Source organism: Molothrus aeneus, chromosome 14 (assembly GCF_037042795.1).
Source record: "Molothrus aeneus isolate 106 chromosome 14, BPBGC_Maene_1.0, whole genome shotgun sequence".
In the NCBI taxonomy this organism is placed as follows: domain Eukaryota; kingdom Metazoa; phylum Chordata; class Aves; order Passeriformes; family Icteridae; genus Molothrus; species Molothrus aeneus.
In genome coordinates, this window is record NC_089659.1 from 10,148,024 (window position 1) to 10,175,507 (window position 27,484).

The 27,484-nt window shown below is 43.8% G+C and overlaps 1 protein-coding gene across 3 annotated transcripts in view; it reads right to left on the reverse strand.

Annotated features, from left to right (window-relative positions):
* The window catches only part of GRIA3 (glutamate ionotropic receptor AMPA type subunit 3), a 142,376-nt gene that overhangs the window by 7,204 nt on the left and 107,688 nt on the right, over positions 1–27,484 (reverse strand). For 2 of the 3 annotated variants that reach the window (XR_010784539.1, XM_066559593.1), the window contains exons 12-14: positions 26,429–26,627; positions 12,328–12,575; positions 11,660–11,774 (exon numbers count right to left, since the gene is read on the reverse strand). Coding sequence is in view for 2 of the 3 variants with exons in the window: in XM_066559593.1 (XP_066415690.1) it covers positions 11,660–11,774; positions 12,328–12,575; positions 26,429–26,627 (562 nt within the window). In the remaining variant the exon portion in view is untranslated. The remainder of the gene's footprint in view (positions 1–11,659; positions 11,775–12,327; positions 12,576–26,428; positions 26,628–27,484) is intronic. The other variant, XM_066559592.1, reaches the window with a different exon arrangement.

Below are 27,484 nucleotides of genomic sequence, written 5' to 3' on the forward strand. Positions count from 1 at the left end.
TCCACTGTTTTTCCATGCTTTAATTTCTGATGGGATTCTTTTTCATCTCCCCTGTGTGGTTTCCAGACCTCTCTCTGTTAGCTTGGTTGCTTTGATAAAAGTAAAATGTTCAGAGGTTTGAGAGCTTGTGTTCTCTTGTTGTGCTCTCTATGCCAAGAAAATGAGATGAGGCCATCTGGATTGGGATGTCAGCATTTTGGATTCCACAGGATGGTATTCTTGTCCAGAAACTTGCAGTCTTTTTCTTCCTTCCCACAACTGAAGGATTTTGTTGTTTCCTTGCTTTTGTTTTTTCATCCAGTATGATCTGAGTCATACAGGCTTAAACCTGTGAGGTTGGTTCTCCTGGGCAGCTTTACCAAACCCTGCTAAGATTTTTTTTCTACAAATGATTGGAAGACTTCAGTTTAGAGAAACAATACCAGGAGCCTCATAAAGGATAGTACTGCCCTTAGAGGGGAATTAAGCCATCTGCAATGATTGTTTCTTTTAAGAGCAGCATGATTGTAAGATCAATGCCCACCTGTTTTATAGGCTTTACAGAGACTGCCACAAACACGATTTTATACCTTGACAGAAGTGGGGTTTATTGGTGTTTCAGCTGTTTTGTTTCTCTGCCACCCTGTTAGGAGACTCCGTTCAGGTGCTGGCAGCATAACCTTCCCCTCTTCAGCCATCAGCTACGGCTACAAAACAAGCTGTGCCAGCCTTTTTCCAGATTTAATATGACACCATCCCAAAGGGGACCTCCTTTTCCTTTTGCTGTGGGGCCCTGGGGCCTCCGCCCTGCTGCACTTCAGCCCATCTGGGTGCAGGACACCAGAACCAGAAGCTCTTTGCACCCTTTGCTGCTGGTGGTCCCAGAGGACAGGATGATACTGATGGAATGAACTGATTTTTGAAAAACAAACTCATTAGAATCTCACCCCTGAGCTGCATCCCCAAAGTTTCAGGTTCAATTTAAAAACTTGGGCCATTTCTTCCTCAAATTCAGGAGGTGCTACAACATTTTGTCATGCAGGTTGATCCTGTACAAAACATGGCATTGTTTCCAGGCTGAGTATGTTCACCATGCAGATGCTCTTTCTCAGAAGAAGGAGCTGCTATGTGTTCTTTGCAAAGCATTTATTACATTTATATTTCATTATTACCCATCTTCTAGTAATGCAATTAATATAAAAAAGAGAGAGCACAATGACTCAGAGGCCATCCCCTCTCTCCTCTTCTCTTTGAGACAGCCTTACCTGTCTGAGGGATTTCTTGGCTTGCCTCCTCTTACCAAAGCCCCAGTTTCCGGTTAGTTGCAGTAAATGTTATCTCCACTGAAAAAACTGGTGGTGTTATAATACTTCTTTCCATTCTTTCTGGCCAGAACAAGCTTGAAGTAGAAGACAAGTAAATTAATCATCGACGAAGTAGATCTTTATTAGTCCTGAAAGTGGGAAGGTAGAACTTCTGACCCTCTCAAATTATAAATCATAACAGGTTTTTAGTGGTGTGATTAATGGCTTTTTAGGTTAATTGTCATGGTTTCACCTGCACCTGTTTAAAGAAGATAACCCCAAACCAGATGTTCCACCTCCTGCCATCACTAACTTCTACCAGCTGAAGACACATGCCCAGCAGGCTGCAGTCCCACAGATGACTGCAAAGGCTGGCTAGGCTGCTCCTTTTGGCAGGTGGGTTCCAGTTATTGGCCATCATGTTTGTGTGCTAGTGCTGTAAACAGGACCCCTTCCTGAAGGAACTTGGACTGCAGTGAAGAATCTGAGCAGTTTCTTGGAAAAGCGCTGTTAATTTATGAAAAGAACATTGTGATCTTGCCAGGAAAGGGCCATTTTCCAGGAAAGATGCCAGTGCCCTTGCAGCCAGTGTTTGGGTTGGTCCTCAAAGTTGCAGCAGGTGATACAAGGAGTCAATGACCACTAGAGGTGAGAAATGTGAACAGAAGTCACTTTAGGACTTGAACAACTTACCCAATAATCTGCAGACTTTTTTCAGCTCTGTCTAACTGGTGTTTGAGTGGCATGAAGTCTCAGCAACACTGTAGTTATGTTTATTACTTGCAATCTAAAAAAGATTTAAGTGATGATTGGAACAGCTTTGGATAATTCACATCCCATTCCATGCTCTAATGGATGTAATATAAATGTTATACCCAAACCCAATCACTGCCAAGGAGAGTGAATGAACTCGGCAGACGGCACGCTGCTCCTTTCAAACCAGACAAACCATTGCTCAGAATTCATTTACAAGTTTTAGATGCAATCTTTCAGGAAAGCAAGCTGCAAAGTAAAGGTGCAACAAGCAAGGCTCTTCAAAGCACCAGTTAAAGGGCTTCCTCGGGGTGGCACAGGATGGGGAGGGCAGTGCATGGACTGTCCTGGCACCTCTCACTACCTGGGTTTTACAGCTGCAAGTGTTCCTTCACTCACCATCAGCTGGTTCCTGATTTTCTGTAGAGTAACAGGTGTACAGTGTGGCATTTTCACAACAGTGTTGCTTGCAGCATCTTGAGAATCCAAACATAGCTTTTTTGGGGGTAGAGCATAAAGAAATCACCCATGAAGTTGAAGGAAGGCCAGAATAACATTCAGCATTGAGAGCTCCTCTCTGGTCTTGAACACATCCTCTTTTCTTGTGTGCCTGGGGCTGTAGCTCACGATAGCAGAGCACAAGGTGCAGCAGACCTGATCAGCACTTCAGCCAGGGAGGGATGCCTGGCTGGCTCAGGAGATGTCAAACACTGGGCAAGAACTCCAACCACTGCAGCTTCACTGCTCAGGAGTGGCCCCTGCACAGGAGAGCTCCACAGGCTTCTGCAGGGCTACTTGGCCAGGGCATCCATGTCCCCAGCAGCACTGTGGAGGGACGTGGGCCATCTCACCCAGCAATACAGAGTTCATTTAGAGGTGAAGCAAAGCAATTTAAGGCCAGTAGCAGTGGGGATCCTTCTCACAAAAGCAGATGGATGCTGGCTCCAAACAGCAAATACGGTCACCAGAACTGTCCTTGGCTAACAGACCTCCCTCTGTATTTAACACTGCAGCTACCACAATGCACAATTCTGTGTGTCACCAACATGCCCTCATTCATTTTTCCCAGCAGTACAACAGCAGACAACCAATTCCTCTGGTTAGAGAAGTGTCATGGAAATGCAGGCACACATCCCTTGGGATGCAGCACTTACAGCAAAGCTGTTTGTGATTCCCTGTACTTGGTACTGGTCCTTTGGGTGCACAGGAGAAAGCGAAATCACAGTGCCAAAGACAACCCCGGGCTCTGGCTGTGTCACACTGCATGGCACAGAACAGCTGTAAATCTGCTCTAGTATCTGGCTAGGCCAGATTTATTGCTGATTTGTGGCATCAGAGCAACATAAAGCCACAGGAGGCTTCTGGCAAATCTGTCCCTCCTAAGAGTCCAAATTTGTCCTTCCTAATGAAAGGTGACATCCTCCCTCTGCATCAGAGTTCTGACCTGGCCCAGCCCCATGGTCAGACCAAGGGCTCAGCCTCTGCAAAGGGCTCATTACCCTCCTGTCCAAATCTCAGTGGTGTGAAGGACGTGAGAGTCCATGGTGGTACCACATCGTGATTAGTACATTATAAAGTGGTTTTTACTTGTTTATCATTAAATAATAATAACAAACTTGTTTTATAATTAAATAATCTCTGTTGGTTTTGCCTAATCCTTTTAGTTTAGGAATCTGACATATTTGGAGCACTCTCACTTTTACAGCAAGAAATGTCTTCCTTTGCTCCTTATGACCAGAGCTGCTCCTTATGAACATCCCTGGGATTGCTGACATCAGCTCAACCCAACCAAAACCATTATAACATCAGACAGTTCAGATGTTAAACACTTGGGTTTCTAAAATCCACCTCATAGTGTCAGAGAAAGGCAAGAAGAATAAGATACAAACAAGTAAGCATTTTCTAGATCCAAAACGCTTCCTAAAATCCTCTTGGACAAAACTACTGAAAACACTGAATTAATTGTTCCTGCTGGTGTCACTGGCTACTCCCCCCTAACTTCAGTGAAAGCACAGAGGGCAGCTTGCTGTGACGTGTGGGACACGCCACATTTACCATGCTCTGAGAGGCAAATACCTGAAGACCACAGAGATTACAGAATAACAAAACATTCTGAGCTGGAAGGGACCCACAAGGACCAGTGAGTCCAGCTCTGAAATGAAAGGTCTATACAGGGATTGAACCCACAATCTTGGTCTTATCAGCACCCTGCTTTGACCAACTGAGCTACCCTCAGTGTGACCCTGAACAATGGCACCACTGCCTGGCAGTGCTTCCAGCCAAGCAGAGAAATCCTTCACTCCTACACATCACACAGAACCACCAGTCTTCCCTGCCCTGCTGGCAGGAGGAGAGGAGGTGATGCTGAATGCAGCCTCCAGTGCTGTTGACTGGAGCTGAGAGGGCCAGAAGGCAAGTGGCCACTGCTGCATCCCTGAGCCAGCCTGCACAGGCACAGGGCTGTGCAGGGACTGACAAAGGCAGAAATCAAGTCCAGGCTCTCTGCTTAATTTGACAGGATACCATAAAAAATATCACTAACAACCATCTTGGTATCATTAAAATATAAAGATAGAAACAATCTAGGAAGATACACCAAGTCCAGCACTACTCTCTAGAGGGCATAGCTCGAGGTTAAAGACCCATCTAAATCAAATAAGGCACTTTATTCCCCCAAGCTGTATAAATCCCAGCCTGATCTGTAACTATTGAATGGACTTTTTGTCAGATCTTGTTACTGAAATAACTTCTGAATAGATACAAAACCTGCGGGTGAGTGCATCGTCCAAGGGCTCTGCCCTTGCTCAGATCAGATCATCCAGCTGCCTGTTGCAATTTACCAATTTAGCAATGTCTCTGTGCCATGGCTTCATGTTTTGTGACACACCCACACTGAGGGATGGGGAAGACTTTGCTTGGGCTCGTTATCCAAACCCAGTATGTTTGTTTAAACACTACAGTTGCCTGGTACCTCAAGGAGGAGTGAAGAGCCCTGAAAATACAGGCAAAAACCCACATGGTCAATCCCTGTTCCTTCTTGTCAATCACTACTACCTAACTTCTGTCTCAAAAAGTGATTTTTGGTATTCCACACTAAACATTCAATATTCAATGAAAAAATGCAAAAAGCACTGGGCATTTCTTTTTTAAATAATGAGCTCTTGGTTGCTCTTTGCTATCATTTCAGACCCACACCACTTTTCCCCTGCCCCGTGTTACCAGCAGCTGCACATTTCCAAGAGTCAACATTTGAGGGATTGAAATGCTTTATGGGTGGGCAGAGGAAGGGATAAAAGGGAAAGCCATCTAGCTGGGAAAGACAAAGAGCTTGCACAATTAGAAAATTTAAAACTCAGCACCTCAAGCCCTATATATCCCCCAGCCACCTAAGAAATATGCTGCATGTTGATGGCTGGGGTAGTGCTTGGAGGCAGAGCAATAAATCCCCTGGCAGAGGATGCTGTTTTTCCTCAACAGCAGAGCCAGCAGCAGTTCCCTTTGCTCAAGGCCCCGGGGTCCTGAGTGATGGTGAGGAGCATCCTGGGGCTGCAGCTCCCTCGCTGCCAGCAGATGGATTTAACTCCTGCTGAGCACTCAGTAGCTGCAATAGTTGTCCATAACAGAACTTTGATATAGTCTCCATTAGTGGGAGGAGTAACCTGCCATTACAGGTTGGAGCATCCAGTTTATCCTTGTGGAATGTGAAGCATTTTTCCTTTGGTCACCAGGTATACATTTTAAATTAGGCTGTTTGAGTGCATGATGTCATTGTATCATCTACAGACACTGTGCACACCTCTACAGAGCCACATGTGTTACCAGCTGAGGCTGCAGGTTCTGCTCTCCGCAGAGTCTGCAGCCTGTGTTTGACAGCAGCAGTGTCTCTATGAAAGAATATTTACATGTTTCACAAATTTAGCTCAAACAAATTAAACTCTGTACTAACAGGATCATAATTTAAGAGAAGTGCCAAGTGCTAATGCAATAATACAGGCTGATTGGATTAGGAAATATAAGCCATAGCAAGTCACTACAGCTCGTTCACAGCAGTGCCCGATACCTGAGGTACAGATGTGGTGAGAGAATGGAAGAAGAGCAAAGGAGGGCAGGTGCCCAACATCGCGCTCAAACCTACAACATCTGAGAGAGCAGCATGGACCTTTCCTGCCACCGCTTGGGTCTTTTCTAACCTGGATGGTATGAGCAAGAGACTCAACTTACCTTGCATGCTGGCTATCCCCTCACCTTCTCTTTCTCTTGTCTCTAGGCACATCCATTTCCCCCATCTTTATTTTCCTCTTGAAACAGCTTCTTCTGTGACTCCTGCTCTTGGCTTCTCAGCAGGCTGCAGGTGGGTGCTGCTTAGTCCAAAGGCTAGTCCACAAGACATTCGAGGAACAGCTACGTTGTGTACAAAAGCTAGAGGCATTCAGCCCATGGTTACAGTGCCAGCAGCACAGAGAAATCCACAGAGCAGCACCAGTGCCTGTGTCCACGTGAGCAGAATGCTGAAACGTTAGAGTCACTTTGAAGAAGAAAGGCATTTACTTTTCCCTTTGTATGTTAAATGACAGCAGCTAGTATTAAAGAGAAACAACCAAGCCCAGACCCCCAGGGAGACATACAAAGGAAGGGCCCTGCTCCTGCTGTTGGGAGCTCCACTTCCAGCTGTTGGTTTTCCTTTTTTCCTTTTCCAGTACCACAAAGCCTTCTGCCTTGACTTTTCCCATACTGATACTTACAGTGCAGGAGAAATGACTCATGTAAACAATTTATGGAAATTAACTGTTAAGCACCACAGATATTATCAAAAGGAGTGCATAATTAACAAGTCTTTAAGATTTCTTGTGGCCATAAAGGCAGGATATGGCGTCCAGGCAGGAGCCCCAGGTCTGCCACAATTAATGCTGCACAAACAGGTCTCCTTGCACACTCAGGTCTTGAGCTGGCTTTGGCAAGGAAGCAAAGACAGTCTCCATGATGCTAAAGGTTATACTGGCAAAACTAAACAGTCCCAATTCTTGGACACCAGTGGTTCTGACTCCACCAACTCCTTTCCAGCATAGGCAACCTACTCTTCCCAAATTATTGTGCTGCTTCTCCCAGTTCCATCTCCAGGGAAATACCCTCAACAATCTGCACAACAGCACCGCTGTTTCTGCAAACCAGAGCAGGTTCTCTGACCTCCTTAGCAGTGCTCTGAGATGCTCCAATGAACTCCTAGAGCATTAAGACTTCATCACTGCCACAAAACATACACAGTATTATTTCTTAATATGCTATAAAGTAATAGCTGTCAATTAAACCAATATTCTGGTGTCTTCCTTTTAAAGCATTATTTTGCTTTGTCACTAATTTGCACAATACAGTAATTTCATATTACTTTCCCAGCTCTGAGCATGAATTAGCTCTGTGTTACTGTCACTGGCTCTGATCAGCCATTTTATCTTTTTCCAGCTCATAACACAGGCCTATAGTATGGATGACAAGGAAATTCATGCTGATGAACATAATTTCAAACAAATGGCTCAAATAAATCGTGCTGCATCTTTTTAAGATAGCCATTTCCCCAAATGTTCTCTTTTATGCACGACGTGTTTGGCAATGGTGCTCTTTAGGCATCAGGTATCATCTAAAATAAAGCATAACAGATTTCTTCTAAAAATATGCCACTTAAAAAAATTATGCTGCAAATGCTAACGGCTGTGCTGAAAATGTATCAAACCAAAACAGCACACAGACACGGGGGAACAGATCCCATCTGCTAATGGCCACACTCACAGCTCCGAAGATCTTGGGAATGGGATATTGTAGGAGCACAGCTCTGAGGGCAGAACTCAACTAGCACACTGGAAAAGTAATTCTATGATTAAAAAGAAACAATTGGAAAATGAAATAATTTACATTGTATGTCATTTCTCTGATGTAGTCCAAAAGAGATATCAGCCTAAGAAAGAATATATTAAAGAAATTAAGTCAAATAATTAGCAGGGAATCTTGGCAGGTAAAGTTGATGAGAAGCTGCATTCAAACATTCTCCTTCCACGTTGATTGTCATTAAATGTTACCATGAAGGTATAAGAATACAAGAAATTTATCAACAGCAGAACTTTGGAAATTTATCTTAGCAGGAAATTGTTCCTATGCAACTGAATAATTAGTTTCACTTAAGTCACTCAGGCTGTGACCGCCATCTGCATCCCCTTTTGTCTGATTCTTGTTAAATCCCTATTCAGCCATAACTCAGCTCCAAGATTATAGGACTGTATAATAAACAAAATAATTAGTTTCCAAACTTGTAATACACTGCAACATATTTCCTGGAATATGTTTTTTTTACAACTGCTATTTTGTATTCTCTCATGATTGAGAACTCAGCTTGCATGTATAAGAGCATTTGAAGAGAGAATAATTTTGCCATGAAACTAAATTCAAGCTCATTTAGGAGAGCTAAGTGAATGAGTTTTGATGCACGTACCAGAATGTCTGCATCAGCCAAGTCAGCCCACATGTATTGACATGCATCCCAGAGAAATTATGTATGGATGGAGCATATTCCCCTTCAGACTTGTTAAATAAGGACCACTACTGAAATTGGGTCATTCCGTTTGCCAGGGCAGTACCAACACTGGCACCCTCTGCTCCACACCAGCACTGGCACAGACTGGTAGCACTGAAAACAAGACATATGTCAGCTGAGGCCTTAAAACAAACTCATTAAAATGGCACAATCTCTTCAGTCTTGAATTACGAGTGAATTCCAGGAGCATGGAATGACCACAGGCCTAACCTTGCACTCTGTAAACCAAGAGATTCAATGTCTGCAGAAAGCCAATTGAATACCTTTTCTTTTTCCCTCTGCAAGACCCAAAATCCTTGTGAAAATGGAAGTCACTGTTTAATTTTCCAGAGGCGGTGAGATAGGGTAACAAGAGACAAACTCACAACTCAGAACGATTCCTCTCAGAGCACGGGCACACCGCATGCCAGAGCGCAGGGAGCACGAACAGGGGAGGGTGGCCGGGTCCTTTGCAGTACAACGATGGGCACTGGCACAAGCAAACAGGCTCATACTCACCTCTGGCTTTCAGCAACAGCTAAAGTATCAGTCACAGAGGAACTCAGCTTAAGAAACCGGCACCAGCAGTCTGCCATGACTCACATCTACACACAACCCATTGCACAACCCACTGCCAGGAGGCAGGAGGTGGCTGATTGCCAACTGGGGGCAGCGATTTCCCAAGCCTGGGTCTCTACTGGGGAAGCTGAGAGAGGAGTCTGTCAGCTCAGCCAGTAGAGAGAGCTGCCCCAAGTGAGCAATGGTTGAGATGGAGGGCAAGGTCTGTATCTGCACCTCAGGCACCTTCACCACCCCATCCTGATTCCCCCAGCTGCCACCTCCTTTAAGGTAAAAGGGAAAAAAAATAACAGTTTGCAGTGACTCCTCTGAATGATCTACAAATGAAGCCGTGCTCATATAAACAATTAACTGGAGAGATGGGATGAGATGATGGGGGCAGCTTCTGGTGGGAGGACAGTGAGGAGAGAGAGGCCAGCAAGACTCTTGGAGCTGCAGTGCACAAGGGGCAGCACCAGAACTCATCTTTCCTGAGAGGGCAGTGGGGCTCCTGCTGGGCTGGGGCAGGGCCTGGCCAGTGATGGGGATGTGCTGCGAAGGCTCTGCCTGTCTGCAGCAATGGAGCCACACTGCAGTCTGCAGGGCTCAGGACCTACAGAACTACCTCAAAGGAAGAGCCACTTTGCAACAAAAAAGCCCTTTGATTTACCACACCTCTAGAAACAGCCACTAACCCCTTCCCCACCTCTCAGCTTAGTCTTCTGCGGGAGGTCTTCTACATCCCATGGTCTCCTCTCTGGGGACTTCTGCCAGCTGAGCTGTGCCCCAAGAGCTGGTGACTAGCTCAAACAAATCCTTCACCACAGTGTGTTACAACCAACTGCAGACAGACATCACTTGGGACTAAACCAGCAAAACACACATTATTGTGTTTGCTCCCCTTCCCTCTTCTCTGGGTACCAACTCATGTTACCCCAGACTCCACTCCCTCAACATTGCCTGATGGGGCCAAGGGCCTGGCAAATAGAGAGCACTGCTCTTTGCAAAACATCTTCCAGCACAAGCAAAAATAGAAGGATGGCCCTGCCCTAATTGTGACCATTTAAAAAGCCCTCTTTATTTTCCTTAGGGCTGTAAGTGTTATTGGCTGGGTTTAATTCAATGAACTTGAAGCAATGAAGTTCATTGAAGCTGGTTTGTATGAAGAGTTTTTTTTCAGGGAGGCAGCATTAGACAATGAGGTGCTGGATCCCAGGAGGATATTAAACATGTAATATACTGGCAAATATGACATATAAAAATGTTTTGTGAAGGATGAGCAGCAGAGCTAAAAAGCATAAAAAAGCTTGTGCTCATCTCCAGGCTGCTGTTGAGCACTGCAGACCTCCAGCTACTAAATCAATCCAAATTCAAGAGCTTTTCCTTCCTTTAATATTACACAGTGGCTTTTGCTAGCAGTAGACATGACGAGCTGAGCAATTTCCTATATAGCCAACTGTATGCAACTCTTATGAATAGATTGTAGCAGTAATTTGCAGTAATTGTCCAAAACTGCAGTTTACTGTTATTATTGATTTTGGACCAAATCTGAAGCATTTTTATTGGAGAGATTAGGAGTTATTGCTCCCTAAAGATCTGGTTTTACTAGATGTAGGAGAGTGTCACTATAAAAATGAATTTCAGTACTTTTCAGTATAACAATGTCATTTAAATTAATTTTCTTGGCAATTCCTGCACCCACAGTGACCAACGACACCCAGCCAACTCCAGCTATAGCTTATCCTCGCTGGGTTAAAGACTGCAGAAAAGGACTGCCAGTCCTACAGGGCAAAGTTGGCAGGAGGAAAGCAGACTAGTTAACATTTGCAATACATGAGCTCACTGAAGTAACTTTGTGAAGGTGAGGTACAGGCTGCCTGGAAGGCTGGGGGAAGGCTCAGCTCAGCAGAAGGCAGTAAAAGGCTGGCACGGCTGCCACTGGAGCCAGATTTGAGTCCACATCTGTATCAAAGGCATGTCAAACACAGACACAGGGCTCCTGCACAGGAGCGTGCAGGAGACTGATCAGTGCTGTACAAAAGGTGACGTTTGAATGCTCCAGGCAACATTTCCAAAACTTTCCCAAAAGGCCAAAGGAAACAGGAGCTCTTTCATCCCCAGGTCTGTGGTGGCACAGCTGGTCCTGGCAAAAAAAGTCTCATAAAGCCTTGCTCTCAAGGTTTGGGACAGTGACCAGAGGTGATCACCAGTTTCTTGTACAGTTACCTCACTGACTTACTCTGCGTAGGTCCCACCAGCACTAAACTTTCTATCTGTTAGTTAAATAAGGTTTCCAAGCTCGAACAAACCCGCTGACGATATTAAATAAGACTGTTTCTTTGAAAGAGCTACTGAACAAGAAAACAGAGGTTTTTTTCCCCACCACAATTAGTGAAATAATTTTCATCTGCTTTCTTTTTGAGTTTTTTTTTCTTGAGAAGCAAAATAACAGCCTTGCCGATTACTCTTTGCTAAGGTACCCGATTGTGGTGACATTGAGGCTGACCTTGGAGTCACCTCCCCCGCTGCCGCACTCTCCTTTGTCGTACCACCATTTGTTTTTCAATTTGTCCAAGAGGCCTTGCTCATTCAGTTTTAATACTGCCAGGTTAACAGCATTTCTTGAAACGATAAAACATAACTTGTAAGAAAAAATGCACAAATGCTTAGGAAATCGTAACGTATAAAAAAAGGAGCACAAGAGGACAAATTGGCTAAAATTTCACAGAACGTGGAGCTATCAAAATGTCTGTACAGCAAATACAGGGTTAAATATTGGAGGTGGCATGGAGGATAACATTTGCTCAAAACTGAAGTGTGCGGGATGGGGAAATTGTCTTTGAGAAAAAAAGTAACAACACCACATCATGCAGTTAACATTCGTCACATATGGCAGGTTAACTTGGCTTTTACCATTTAAATTGAAAAAGCCATTGAACTGTAAAATTAAAACAGCAACAAACAATCAGAGAGGACAACACGAAGAGAACACAAAAAATGGATGCATTAAATAAATGAAACCATAATTTACCGTCTTATTTAACTCCATGGAATATTGAAGATTTTAAACTTTTAAGTTACCTCAAAATCCACAAGAAAGAAAATGACAACACAATACATCAGGGTAGGTGGAATACTATAACAACATGGATATTGTTATATTATTCCACCCACCTTAATGCTGAGCCTTTGGGGGTTGCTACACCATAGCCCTTGGAATCCAGGTTGCCTCCAACTTTCATGGTGTCACAGGGCTTGCGCTGCTCGATGTACTCGTTCATCGTGGACTCCAGCAGGAAGGCAAACTTGCCCTTGGACTTCCTCACTCTGGCCACCCCGTCCGCCGTCGTCTTGGTGAACACCGAGGGCTCGGCCGACTTCATGTACGACCACATTTTCTCATAGACAGCTATTTTTGACCTCTGGGAGAGATGAAAGGAGGGAAATGAAGAGTCATGTTGGCAAGACTGAGCTCCTTGGGCTTAGCTGGCTTAGAGGTATAATGACACCCTGTAACTGATTAGGGCTAACAGATCAAAAAAGTCAAGGTAGCGCGGAAACAGATACACTGCCCCCCTGAACAAAGACCAAACCACAAAATGTTTGGCGAGGGAGAAGCAAATCTCAGACATTTATTTACTGATTGCTGAGTAAGTGGCAGCCTCAGAATGAGCAACGGTGTGTGCCCATCCCAGCCTCGGCTCCTGTTCTGTGCTGGGTTTATCCGCCTGTATGCAGCTCTGCTACCGAGCCAGAGGGAGGATGAGAAATCCCAGGTCATCCATCTTGGCCAACAGATGCCAAAGGAGCCCCTCCTCTTCACACAAATCCTCAGCATTGTTTTTTTTTTTTACACTAACTGCTGCTAGGAGGGGCTGGCAGTTGCTTATTACAAGTTTTTAGCAAGGCAGGAGTGTGTTTTTCACAGTGGCAATGCGAGTCTATGATACAGGAGACCATGACATTCTAGTGGCTGCCAACAGAGATGCTCAAACAAGGGATATAAACAGTGATTACAAAATCTTTTATGAATCAATAATCAAATATTCAAAATTTGGTTTCCCATTTCCTAAAAGACAGCAAATACAAATATGGGCAGTAAGCTGAAAAAATCACTGGTTAACTGCCTGTCAGCCATCCATATTTTTTCCTGATTTCCCTGTTCTGAGACTGAGCAAAACCTAACAGCCTCTAGCTCAGCATACAAGCTTTGTAAACCTTGAAATGTTGAGGAATATGTTACTTCCCCTTCTCGCTCTTTCCCACCAGTAACATTTAAGCCACCCTCAGATCTCAAAGCCACCTCCAGACTGTCAAGAATTTGTATCCTGGACTACCGGTTATACTTTCCTGCTTGGTCAACAGAAGGCAGTAATGCCAACTGCATTTCTCCAAAGTCTAGAAATCCCAAAGATTTATATAAGGCTTTCAGTCCAAGTTGTGGGTACCTTGAATTTATGCCTCATATTCCTTGCCAGTTCCCTGTCCACAGCTTTCCTTGCAGAATAGGAATGAAGGAGGCAGTAGCTAAATCTAGTTCAAATTTAGCAACCTCGTGGTGGAAGACTGCTAATGTCCATCAGCTTGATGATCGAGACATGCTTCCTCCTCATCCAGGACAATTTAATGCATTTTGAATAATGTAATGCTTAACAACCAGCCTCCAAACACTTCACAGGGAGTAAGCCCTGCCTGCACTGCTCCTCAGATTAACACGCTCAGCTGATGCTGCTACAGTGGATAGAGAGGAGCACGGAGGGCAGCATTTTATTTTATCCTTCCTGATGAACTGAAAAACAACTGAAAATGCAAACCAATTAAAATCAGCCCATGTGACAACAGGAAATCAGAGAGACAACAATCAAGAGGGGCTGGCTGGGTGGTGGGTGGGTGAAAAACAAGTCAGAGAGAGCATCTCCTAACTAAAGAGGGGCTGTACAGCTTTGTTTGCTCAGCATCAGGACAAAGAGGATGTAACTGGGGTATGAAATGGTCCTTACACAGTTGAAAGAAGGAATTTGGATTTTCCTGACCTTCCCCTGCAACAGCAAACACTGAATAGCCTGAGATGAGGGCAGTGGCTCTGAATTTGAGTGGGGAGTGTGGCAGCTCAGCCCCTGCATGGAGTGCTAAGCCTCAGCTGACTGCAGGACCATGGATCCTGCCCAAGGAGGGAATCTCACTGGGGCTCAGGGCCAGGCTCCCATGGGCTGGTAGCCAGAACACCCTGATAGCCACACCCTGATAATCACTGCCTGCTCAAGGTGCCCTCTGCGAGCGCACTGACTTGGTGCTCCTGCTTTTCCAACAACCCACTTAATGGATGTGTGCATTTCCTCATCTCCTGCCCTGCTGGGAGCTGCCCAGGGCACTGCATGGCTCCCAGGAACCTGCCAGAGGGGCTGTGGGGATTCCAGGGATACCAGAAGTGGTGTCTCCCTGTGCCCTGTGGGCAGCAGAGCAGGTGACAGCTGTGCACCTATGCAGGTGGCAGTGCAGGCAGTGTCCCAGGCAGCGCCCCTGGCCAGCCTGCCAGCCCTTCCTGTGCAGCTCTCTTGGGCACAAAGGGAACATAAAACAGCCTGGATGGCCAACACAGAGACTGCAGGAGCACTGGCAATCCTGGCGTGTCTTAGTTTCAAGGTTCTCTTCCTTACAACCTTCATCTTCTTTTAACATAAATAATACAAACACACCTGGCCATTTGTATTTGCAAATAGGCACCCAAAGGACAAAAGGAAGGTAGAAAACCATCTTTACTCTTTATACCTCTCAGCAAGCTGAAGTCGTGTGCCTTCCAAATTGTGCATGCACTACGAATGCTTTTGCTTGTTTTCCTCCGCAGAGTGTGCCTTTAATTACCCAGATAAACCAGAATTTCTTTTCCTTTCAATCTTTTAACTCACATGTGAGTACCTGTCTGTCATGAGTTCTTTCATACTCTTTCCACCTGGCCTGACTACCTGAAAGCAATGGCCAGTACATCTGTGCATTGTTAATAATCACAGTTATCTGGTGAGTGCCAACAGCATGCACAGGGCTGCACATGGTCCACAAAGCATGTTCCCTGCTCCAAGGGCAAAGGGTGAATATCATCATTCATGCTTCAGAAAACCAAATTCTACAACTGAAAACCTGGTCTCTTTTCAACTTCAACAAATAGCCTAAGCTTTTTAGTCTGTTGCCTTCATTTAACTCTTCTGGATGATGTAGTTAAAAATCAGTTCCCATTTCTATATGGTCATTGCCCACCTCTTCTTCTGCCAAGTGGGATTTTCATAATATCTTGTTATCATCAAATTAACTAAATAAGTATAGCAATCTGACCTAGTAGAAGTAGACAAAAATTCAAACTAGAAACAAACAAAGCATGTGTTGACTGGAAAAGGTTAATCTAAAATGTATTGGCTGAGGATCTCAGGGGTCCTGAGAGAGAGGACCAGGGATGTGATGGGCTCTGGCCATTGAGTCCTGCTTGGTTAGTGCTAATTTCTGCAGCCATTCACCCAAATTCCTAATAAGGTGAAAGTAATTACCTATGATGAGGCTGCTTGGAGAAAGGGATAGTTTTCTGCTCCTAGAGCCATATTTTAAACTTGCTCACTGCCATGAAACTACCAGTTGATTAAAGCTGGTCAAAGATGCAACAGGATGAAATGAAAGATGGTATTTTTAGTAAATTTTTTTTTCCAATTTTCCAATTGCCTCAACAAAACCCAACCACCCCAGAAGCCCCTAAAAGACTTTCAGAAAAAAAAAAAGTCTTTCCAAACTATAAAGCTCCAAATTCTGTGTCGAAAGAACATTCTTACCCATCTGTCCCCCTCTGCAGAGATTCACACTGCCTCTCCCAGCCCTCCTAGGAGTCTGACACCCATAAAAGGGGCCAGACAGCAGAAGCAACCACAGAGAAAGGATTTACACTCCTAAGTAAGGCAAGGTCTGACAGATCTGCACTGTTGCTAGAGTTCAGTGGCAGTAAAACATTCTCCCTGTCAATAAAGTGTTACTTTTAAAGAGATCCTTAGGAAAAAACCCCAAAACTTAAAAGCAAAGATTTAAGCCAATTCAAAGCCCATAACTGTAGTAACTCCCTGTGCTCTGCAACTCCTATTTCTTTGATATTGCTCTCCAGAAGTCCGCCACCCACATTTCCTCAGGATTTCAAGGGGATATTATTATAATTTTTTTCTTAAAAGCAACATTTTCAGTGTTTCATCTAGGCCCTGAGACACATTAAAGCGTCTTCATTATCGCAGCCTTACTGCAGATATAAATAGAACTGGCCTTTGCTTTGTCAATAATGCTGGCTTTTTTTTTTTTTCTTTATTTGGATATGTTTATGCAGAAATATAAGCCACAAACACCCCAGCCAAGGGTGCAGGCAGCTCCCTTCCATGTCAGCAGAGCCAGCAGCTCTCGTGCCAAGGACTCTCTTCACTTGGCCTGTTACTAATCAGCACCTAAATACACATTTCTTCTGGGTAGCAATGCACTCATTTGAAAAGAAGATGCCAATTCCATCAGTCCACAATTTTAACACTGTCTTTCATTCTAATTCTCCTAGTTTTGCTGTGTGGTTGACTCCAGCAGTGAAATGAAAAATCAGCCAGAGTGTGTGGTGGCATCCAAAAGAGTGGCCAGACAGGGCTGGGTGAGTGACACAGGCAAGGGAAGGAGGCAGGTTTGCCTCTCACTTGCATCTATTTCTTCAATCCAGCAACTACAAATGTGGCTCCAGCTGGGCTAGACCTGGTGCCTTGGTTTCACTTTTGCACATTCCAAATCACCTAGAGATCTAGCAGACCCCAGCACACCTTGGACAATTCCTTGACATTGGTTAAATTTAGCTCTAAAATATGAAGCCTTCTCCCAACGACTGAATTCCCTTCCCCCTCTGCAGACATCTGTCTCACACTTCTGCTAAAAGTGACATTGTGTCACCTCCTCCACTACTGAGTAGGGGTGAGGTTGCTGTATTTGAAGGAAGCAACGCTTCTCCTTTCTAGTTTAAGTATGTTACAGAGATGCCCTTTACCTATTTTAGAACATTCAACTCTCCCTACCACCTCCTCCACAGCTTGAAGGTCTTCTTCAAAATGTCTCCTTGTGCACCCTGTTGGGATATTTTACTAAAAATTACTAAAATGGTCCTTAATTTCTTATGACAGGGACCAGGAAGTGATTTCCCAGCAGTCAAGCTCAAATTGTTCTCCTATAGGTGAGAGCTGTTGATCATCCAGTCATGAGCCACATATAATCAAATAAATGCTATTTTAAAAATCCAGTTATATATTTTATAACTGTATAACTCTGTTTTATACTTCAAGAAATTTCAGGTAATACTGATTTTTTTAACCTCTGCCTTCAAAACTAAGAGGGATAAACAAAGTGTAGCAAAATAAAAAAGCATGTGGAGCATCCTGACTGCAGCACACACATAAAGGTAGGCAGAGACATCAATAAAGGTCCTAAAGCAGCAGACCTACCACTCTCCTCTGCTGCATGGGCCCTATGACCACATTATAGCTCCTTAACAAGGGAGATTTACAGCCCTTAAGTCAGACAGATGTTGCTGATACAAAACACAACGGTCCATACTAAAATCAGTGCAGGTATTTAATGTGAATAATACATGCTGCCTTTCTACAGATCACACCTCACTTTGTATGGAGGCACACCTCACTGGAATGAACTTGGGCAGTTAAGTGTGAACCATAGCTTCATTATCATCACTCATTGCTTTTCCTCCATGTGTGCAATTAGCTCTTCTGCAGCAGCTAATGAGTCCAGCAGCTTATGAACCATTTAAAAGCAAGCTACTAAACAGGAATGAAAAAACTGCCAAGAGACAGCCTTGGTACTGCTGCTGCTGCCTGGCTTGGGCCCCACTGATATCCACAGGGTTTAGGCAGTTGCTTAACTGAACTTCTACTATGGCAAATTGCAATGGAGTGGCACCACTGTGTTTGCTGTTTGGATATGGCTTTGGTTTGGTGCCTTTCCACTCCCTCTAAGCCTCATGTTGAGTCATCCCTGGCAGAGCTGCCTCTGGGGGGGAGTGAGGGACACTGGTGGGAGCCCTCAGCCTAATTTCACCCCTGGAGCACATGGAGGCCAGCCTAATGATGATGCTACATAAGAACATGATAAATATTATTAGTAAGGTCCCTCTCCCTGAGATTTCCAGGCTCTTTACTGAGAAAGTAAAAATAGGTCTCATGAAGGCCAGAGGGCACCATTAGTCCCCTTTCCCCAGAGAGGACATGAAAGCAGAGATGCCATTTACTGAAGGTCATAGGGCAGAGTCTAATAGATCAATGTCACAGCTTTTAGCCACAGATAACTTGTGATGCCAGCAATTTACTTACCTATATGGACAGAAAAATCAATCCCATCATTACATGAACCTCTTGCTTTTATTACATTCTCGGCAGAAGAAAGTAGGTCAGGGCATTTCTCTTCCAGCACGGCCAAACCCCAAGTCCACCAATCTTTACCCACAGTTTATGAATTTATGGGATGCCACAGAAAAGCCAGGTTCAAGCATGCACATGTAAACTAGTCTGTATTGTAGGAGCACACAAATCTTTAAGAGTGCATGCACACACGTAAAAGAAAGGGTGATCTGGTGACTTATAATATTTTACAGCCAAGCATATGATGGGAGACATTGTCATGTTGGTTTATTGCTCAAATGATAACTTAGGCTTTAGAAATGGTAATTTTCTTTCCCAGTTGGGTCAAACGAAGCCCAGAGAGCAGAAAGATTAGGCCTGCAAACCCCTGGGCTGCTGCTTTTCTCTAGAATCCTCTATGCCAAGAGGCAGACTACCCCTGCATGGGGCTGAGGGATGGGGAGTCCAGCAGGAGGCTGGTGGAGGTGGTGATGGTGGGGAAGGACAGTCCACAGCAGTGCTGCCACCCAAACAGCTGGGGAAGCAGCTTAATAAAGCCCCTCCAGGCTTCAGCATCATTAGTTTTTCCACACCTGACACAGAAAGTGGCCTGATTACAAAAGGAAATGTCTTACAGAAATACTACACTATTTCAGGAGGTGTGTTTTGAGACTTCCTCTCTGTATATCATGGTTCTTTTCAAAGTGTGACCTTTGGCAGCAGGGGGGTGATGTGCTGTAGCTGCTTTTTAACAGGCAGCTCTTCTGCAGCGAGCTCTGCTCGCACAGACAAGCAGAGTCACTCCGGCTGCAGCCAGACGTTGCTGACACGTCAGTAACAGTCTGAGCAGCAGAATGTAAATCAAGATTTTAAGATGCCCTTTCCTGGCACAACACTGAACTTCAGACTACATTCATCTCCTCACTTTATTGCTGCCTTTACTCCTCCTTGTTGCAATGCTGATTGGGAAATTAAAATGAAAGTCTTTTCCAGAGACAAGCTGCCTTTGTAAATCCTCTGCGACTCAGGGCCAGAGCCAGTGCTCGGGCAGTGCTCGCCCTGGGGAAGCAGTGCTGAGGGTGACAGGGGCTGGGTGGCACATACCAGGGATCTGGACAGCTGTGCTGGGCAAGCCTGTCTGTCTGTCTGTCTGTCTGCCCGGGGAGCAGGAGCAGCACACACTCAAGCTGGCTGGAGGGAGGCTTACGTCAGCCTTCAGGCTAAGGGGCATCTTTCCAGCAGTGACATATTCAGCAGAGTTGTCTTGTCTGGGCAACTGAGCAGCACAACCAGCCCTGCTCTGGATTTGGCCCGTAATAAATTAACAGAGAGCGGCATTTCCAGCACATGATCTGAACACTGTCAGGTCTAATGAGTTTTCAGCTCCAGACAGAAAAGGCCAATATACAGGCAATGATGGAGAAATCCCAGTGGACTGCAAGAGGGGATGTTTCATATTCACATCTTTAGAGTTTCTAAACCTTCATGTATTTCCTAATTATGCAAAAGTAACAGTAGCAGTGCTGTGAGTCATTTATCAGCACCCATGTATTTTAAATGAATCTCTAATAAGCATGTACTAATGTGACACAGCAGCATTACATAAAGTAGTAGAGACTTGAAAAACCAGGGTCCTCGCTGTCTTGGGCAATGTCATTATCATTATCATAGAGCTTCTCTCCAAAAAGTAGAGCATTCAAACAGCAAGTGAATTTCCCCCCAGGCACTCTCTGCTTGCCTCTGTGGTACAGACACAGTTACAGTGTTAACCCACTGTGAGCTGCTGTGTCTGGCTTCCCACAGGCTGCAGCCCCTCTGTGTCCAGCTTCCCATGAGCTGCAGCCTCTCTCACTACCTGGTCCCCAGAACCCACAGCTCTGCTCTTACAGAAGGCGACTGCTGGGTGGTATGGAGATAGAGGTGAGCTGGAAAGCCTAAACCACAAACACAAGAGCTGTAGACAAATGCCACCTGTTATTGAAGATAATGGGGAGATTTATTCAAATATTTGTTAGTAAGTGTTGACTGAAAGCTTTGCTAAATCTTGACTTGCCTGCTGAAATTAGTAAAATGGCTCAGCCACCTTAAGCCCAGCTCCATTCAAATGCTTCCTTTCCAAGAAGTAGATGATGGATGAGCTGTTAATTTTAGTTCCTGTAAGGATACATTTTCCTCTCCAATCTACAGCCTAAAGACATTAGATCACCTCATGGGAAACCATTTCTTTTGCAATTATGTCACATTTGATTTCCTGTTGCCTTTAAAACTGCCTGTTGGCCATGTGATAGAAAGGAGGTTCAAGAGATAAACAAACCCCACCAGCAGACCATCTATCATCCATGCAATGGAGAGGCTCTGATCTCTCTGCATGCATACAGTCACCTCTTAATATTTGTACATGCTCCCACCTATATCAAACAGGGGAAGAGAGAGAAAATATATAGGTGAATAAAATTTTCACACCTTCTGTGTTTAAAAACAGTTAAACTACAGTACTTTTTATGATTAACAACTGCCACATTGAATATCTCAGATCTATAAAACTCATCTTTGAAGCTACCACTTTTCTGTGATGTTCTATTCTTTAATGTTCATAAATAAAATCACACTTCAATATTTTTGTCAGGAATTTTTTATGATGACTGTGTTGTTTAGCTCAATATCAAGTGCACAGAAACCTCCAAACTGCTAATCATAGTTTTATCCTAAGGCAAAAGCAAAGCACTTGTATGACTGCAGTGCTAAAAACAAGTCCTTCATCTTCACTAGCAAAATAAATTTTGAAATTAAAAATCAAAGAGTTTAACTACAGATGAAACCCTTAGTGCTGCGTGCACAGAGTTCACAGTGATGTTTTTAATAGCCTCTAATGATGATCTCAATATCGTTTGATTGCACAGAATGCATAAAAATCACATGGCAGCTAGGGGTGTAGAACCCAAGGCTTCTCCTTACCTAAACAGCTTGCTCGTGGAACTTATTTCCCTCTCGTCTTCACACAAGCTCATCATCAGAGGAAAGCAATGAGCTCTTTAACTCGTAGCGGGTCTAACACACTGGTGATTCTGAACACATTATGGACATAATTCCTCGCTCTCTCCTGAGGCTCTGCCATGGAGCTGTGCTCCTCCTTGGCTGCCTGACTGGCACTGGCCTCACCTGACACTGTCACAGGCACCTGAATGGGGAACCTTCTCTGCATGCTGTCAGCTGGGGGGCGAGTGGCACTTGGCTGTTTCGAGCCAGGAGGGACCCCCTGGTGCCACCACAGCCCCTCCTCACACAGCCCAACACAAGGCTCTATGGAACAGGTCTGAGTTAATCTACCTGCTTTTAGCTGAAGGTGTTTCTAAATCCTTTTGATGGGTTAAAGGAATGTTTTCTTTTAATTTCAATAGTATTTGGAGTTTGTTCTTTCACTGTTCTTTCAGAGAAGTGTTAATTTTCTGTTTTGGTGTTAATCTGCCTGGTGTTTTTTTCTTTGCTTTCCAATGAATTGTTTTCTTTGTTACCTTTAGTTTTACCAGCTTGACAATTTGGTACTTAAGTTTCTTTTCAAGAGATACCTCACCAATCTCCTTCCCACTTACTGCTTTTTCTGGTAGCTGTTTGCATGCACCTCTCCTCAGTATGGGCAAGCAGAAATGCAAAGCCTTATGCCAGCGCATCTCATGCTTTTCTATCTGTCCCTGCTGAACTATTCTGATTTCAGAATAGTTTCAAAATGGGAAACATTTTAAGAGGCCATCCTTAGTATGACTTCCTGTGTCTTAAAAACTGTGGGTTTATACATATTTTGTGTATGGACAAAGTCCAGAAAGGACTCACTTCTGAATTTGGTTTGCAAAGAATCACTTTTTGAGGAAAACCAACTGTAAGAGCTGGAACAACCATCATGCCCAAAGGACCTTCAGTCTTTCTACTGAAATTCCTAACAGATCTGACAATTAATGACATTTACAGGAGGAAAAATCAGGAACTGACTTCAGGGCAAGTCATTCCACCTGAGGTATGGGAAAGCCACTCAGTAGCTGAGTTGTTTGGTTTGGGACATCCTTAAACTTGTGCTGAGAAATATACAAAGAAAAAATTCTAAAGTAAAGTAACATTCATTGGAGATCTTCTTTTCTCCTTAATTTTGTGAACAGTGATTAACTACATAAGTTCTCAGTGAAGTGTACTAGCAGGTCAGCTGTGTTTGTCAATGATCAAACACACACTTGGCAAGGTATTTTGCAGGAGCCTCTTAACAGAGATATCTGCTATTAATTAAAAAGAAACAACCATAAATTCAAGGGCAATTTATATTTCTAAATGTCTACAAACATGTCCTGGTGAAGTTTAAATACAGCCAAGTTTAGACAAGAATCACTAACTGATTGTAAAGGTCATGCCTTTTGAATATATGCATATTGGAGGTGAAGTATTAGAGTGTGGTATTATACTTAGGCTCAGTGCTAAATTTGGATTAAATGGCATTATATTGATTTGATAAGCTGCTCAGATATGCTGAAACTTTAATTGAATGTATTAGAAGATGTTAATTCCAACAGATAGACCTTTAAAAGTAGCTTAGGGATTTGAAACTTCTTTCTCATACAGGCCTTCACCAACCTTCAAGAAAGAGAAAGAGGAATTTTGGAGTCCTTAATCTAAGTCCATGTGTTAATAAATATCTCAGGAGAGGTTCTTTCTTTTCAATATGGATGAGTGCCCTTTGAAAGCCAAAAGGGAATTGAGGTAATCTATTGATTGCCATTTAAACGCCTTTATAAGCTAATTAGTGCAAAATGTAAGATGTTTCTGAGCAGAAACAAGCAACAGCCATGAGAATAAAGGAAGGTTCCTCTGAATCTTAGATATACTGGGAGGACAAATGCCCTTACGCAGAGAATCACCAACAAGTGAGAAGTGTAAACAGTGTCTGCTGTGAAACTGTTAGAAAATATCAGCTTTGGCTGGAATTGTGAGAGCAGTATTGGAACTGTGAGAGCAGTGTTGGCATTGTGAGAGCAGTGCTGGGACTGTGAGAGCAGTGTCACGCCAAAGCAGCCACTGCGCAAGCCTCAGGCAGCAGTGGTGTATCCAGCTTAACCCCATAGCTGGGACAGCCTCTGCCCAGGAGGCACTGCCACGTTTAGGGAAACTGCCAAGACTGGAAAATAGGTCATGAGCTGGAGTCTGCCCAGGTCTGAAGTGGCTCAAAGTCATTACCATCTGTTCATCTGAATTGAGAGGCTGGTATCAGTCCAGTTTCAGGTATTCACACTGTAAAAAAACCCTTCAAAAGTGATGCTGTCTGGAAATGGGGCTGGCAGAAGGGAGCCATGGCCTGGACAAGCTCCTTCTAGCACATGCAGACAAGATGGTGGGGATCTGAAGTTATCCCTTTATGATGTATCAGGAGGCAATTTTTCCTTTCTACTGTCAGTCTGGCACCTTCCACTGACCAGCAGTGATTAAGATCAGGATCTGGCTAGTATCTTTGAGAAACATTTTAGCCTTACAGCTCTAGAAAGAGATATACCCATACAAGCTTCTTAATGGGATCTTGGAGAGATTGTCCTGAACCTCCTCCTGTGGGAAGCCATGGTCCAGCTATAAAGCCAAGTTACTCCTTTCTCACTGAGTAAATGATCATGAGCCACTCAGCTGACCGCTGTTTAAACTAGCAAAATGCTGGGGGAAAATAGGTGGAAGATATTTTCCTTACACAGGGGATAAGCATCATCCTGTACTCAAGAGAACTCATGGCTTTTTCCAACTCAGAGCACTGTCCCTTCCACTGCTGCCTTTGGCAGCAGAGTGGAAAGAGATGCCAAGGGAGAACAAGTACCCTAAAACACAGAGAGGTGCAGTCTGTGCTGCAGGACCTCAGAAAGCAAGAGTCCTCTAAGTTATTTGAAGTTTCAGACACCTTTACTGTCTTATTAAGTAACTAATAAGACTGTACAACAAAGTATTTATGTGAACTAACACATTTGTTCTAAGGCAAAGCTTTTGCCCTTTTCAAATCAACTGAAGAAGAGTCTAATTACAACACTTTCATGGATGCATCACTCTATTCAAATTAATCACTCTGCAAAAGTTAATACAACTGAAATTATGTTGTGTGCCTTGAGAATGCCAAAGAGAGAGAAGCACACTTAGGGCTCATTCTTCTTCCCATTTGGCCCATACAGCCTTGCTCCACACTGCTGGGGCTCTGCTCTTGTCCATCCCCACCCAACTCTTGTCCTGGCCTGATGGAGCTGGCAGCTCCTGACAGATCAGCTCATTTACAACACTGCTTTTCCCAGCACCAGCAGAGAGACACAGCTCATCTCAAGATTATTAGCAGCACAACAAAGCATTCCTACATTTACCAGACTTTGTATCCTTTCACATGAAACACTCATTCCTTTGATCTCTCCGTGAGAAGGGGTTTGCTTGTTGTGTCAAACTATTAAGGAAATGAAGGAACATCCCCATACAATTCCTCTTTCTATATGAACTGTAACAAGATAGTCAAAAGAAGGCATTTTCCCCCCTAAGATCAGTATAGTGACTATAAACAGCACCAATATTTCTGAACAAGTTGTGCTACCTCTTTTGACAGGTTCACTCAACTAATTTTTGTTGTAGACATAATACTGCCTTGGGTTGATGATTAAGTAGAATAAATTTTTTTATACACTAATATCACCCTTACAAGGTCAGTGCTTATTTCATAGGATTTTAACACAAACAGAAGCTGCTGTAATGTACCTGCTACCACAGTTAATTAAGAACCACTGAGTATCTCTTTTAATATAAAGACATTACAGGCAGAGTGCAAAACCTTCAAAAAATACCTCTGCATTCTCTTTCAGGTTTACATCAGATGTCTGTGTCATGCATTGAAATTTTAAGTAAATTCAAGGAGCCCTGAGTATTTCTCCAAGGAGCCCTCAGTATTTCATCAACCTACAGCAGCAAGGGGTTTTTTGTCTCCCTCCTCCTAGCACCTGGCCAGTATGCATGACAGGCAGTAATTAGTCCTGCAGCACTGGCCACTCTTCTATACAAAAAAATGTTGGTTTGAATGGCATCTGATTGGCACTGCTGAGAGAGAACCAAGAGCTCCCCGAAAGGCCTGAGCATTCCAGTTCACCCTTGGAAAGAAATAAGAGCTTTTCAGGATGACATTTTCAGAGACATAAAAGTGGACTGAGATCATATTTAAAGTTCCTAATGCCTCTCACCAAACTGTCTGCAGTTCAGCCTGTGGCTTGGCAAGAGGAGAAAGGAAGGATGATCTTAAATAAAAGTGTGCACCTGCCCCTACCCCCAAATGTTGCAAACTCCACATCTCCCTAACCAAGGTGAAAAACAACCAGAGTTCTGGGGAACAAAATTTTTACCTGACTGTCAGATACAGCCACAGCCAGATGCTGGTGAGCACTGAAGACACAACAACGGCAGCAATCAATGCTCCACCAGGAATGAGCAGCACACAGGCCTCCCATCCCCCTTCATTCTGGCAAGTGAGCACGGCCGTCGGATGGCATTACTGGCTGCCAGCTGGGCACGCACTGCAAGTAGGTCAAGAGCATCACTCCTTGCAAGAGTTTTCTCTGCTAGATATTGTGCCAACCACTGCATTATTGCTCATCAGACCAAGGCTCTGAAACTGGTGTTACAAAACCCTTCCCATGACAGCAGAGGTTGGGTTTTCCATCTTGAGATGTTTCAGGTTAAGCAAAACCAGCCGTTTTTGATAAAATGCCTTTTGATATTAAAATCTGCACTCAGGCCTGTCCTGATTGCACAAAGCATAGGATGGCTATTACAGCTGCATAAAATCAAGCAACTGAAACCCATAAACTAGGCACTTAAAGGAGATTTAACAGACTTACTCTAAAGAATTCTTTGGTTGAACCTGAATCCAAAGTGCCATAGGCTATTTCAGTTTGTTTAGCCAGGTCCTCTGCACTCTCTATGGGTGAAACCATCCTTTCCACCGTAAGGAAGGCAGCGAGATTAGCAGTGTAGGAAGAGATAATGATGAGAGTGAAGAACCACCAGACTCCTCCGACAATTCGCCCTGAGAGAGATCTAGGGAAAAACACATATCATTAAATTGCTTTGAAGACAATCCTTGATTATTTTTCTTACTTGACTGAGGAGAAATCCACATGCACAACACTTTTGTCCAGATCTTCAAGGTATCTGTGAATAGGTGGAGCATGAGCCAGCTCCTGATAAACTCCCTCAGGAGTGAAAACCTGGTCTTACCAGGTCCTACCTGGTCTTACCTAGTGCAACTCTTTTTGCATTCTTTCAATGGAAACAAGAACAGTAAATTAAGAGATAATTCATTTGAGGAGAGAAATAAGCTCTCCTGACTTCCACAAATCCTTTGCTGGAAAAGGCTTTTCCCAGGAGATTTTTGCTGTCTCCGTGTGCCCAACCTTTCCCGGTACTGGACATGCTGGGATATGCCAGCATCATGTCCCTTTGCCCAGCTTAGAGGACATAAATGCACCTTTTACTGCATCCACTCCCAAAATGTAACATACAGTAAACCGCAAAAAGGAATCTGAGTAAACATGCAAAAGAATGTACCAAATATGATCCAGTATCCTTCGCTCATCACAACCTAGCAGGAATTACAAATTGAATCTGCATATTGAAGTGAGAAGAGAGGCTGGTTTGGTTTATGTTTTATGTTAATTAAAATTTGCATGTTGCACTCTTCCAAGTCAAGCATATCCCTGCTTTATAAGCACCAGAGCAACAGAGAAGGAAACAGAAAAAACCCATGTTTAGTTTTTAATGGCAGTCTTTGGTTTTTGTTTTTTTTAAAGGAATTCCATAAGGACTTAAGAAAAAAGCCTATTTGCAAGCACATAATTATAAAATGCCTAATGGTCAGAAGGTCTGGATCTTGTCAGCAAGAGCTCTTGATGCTT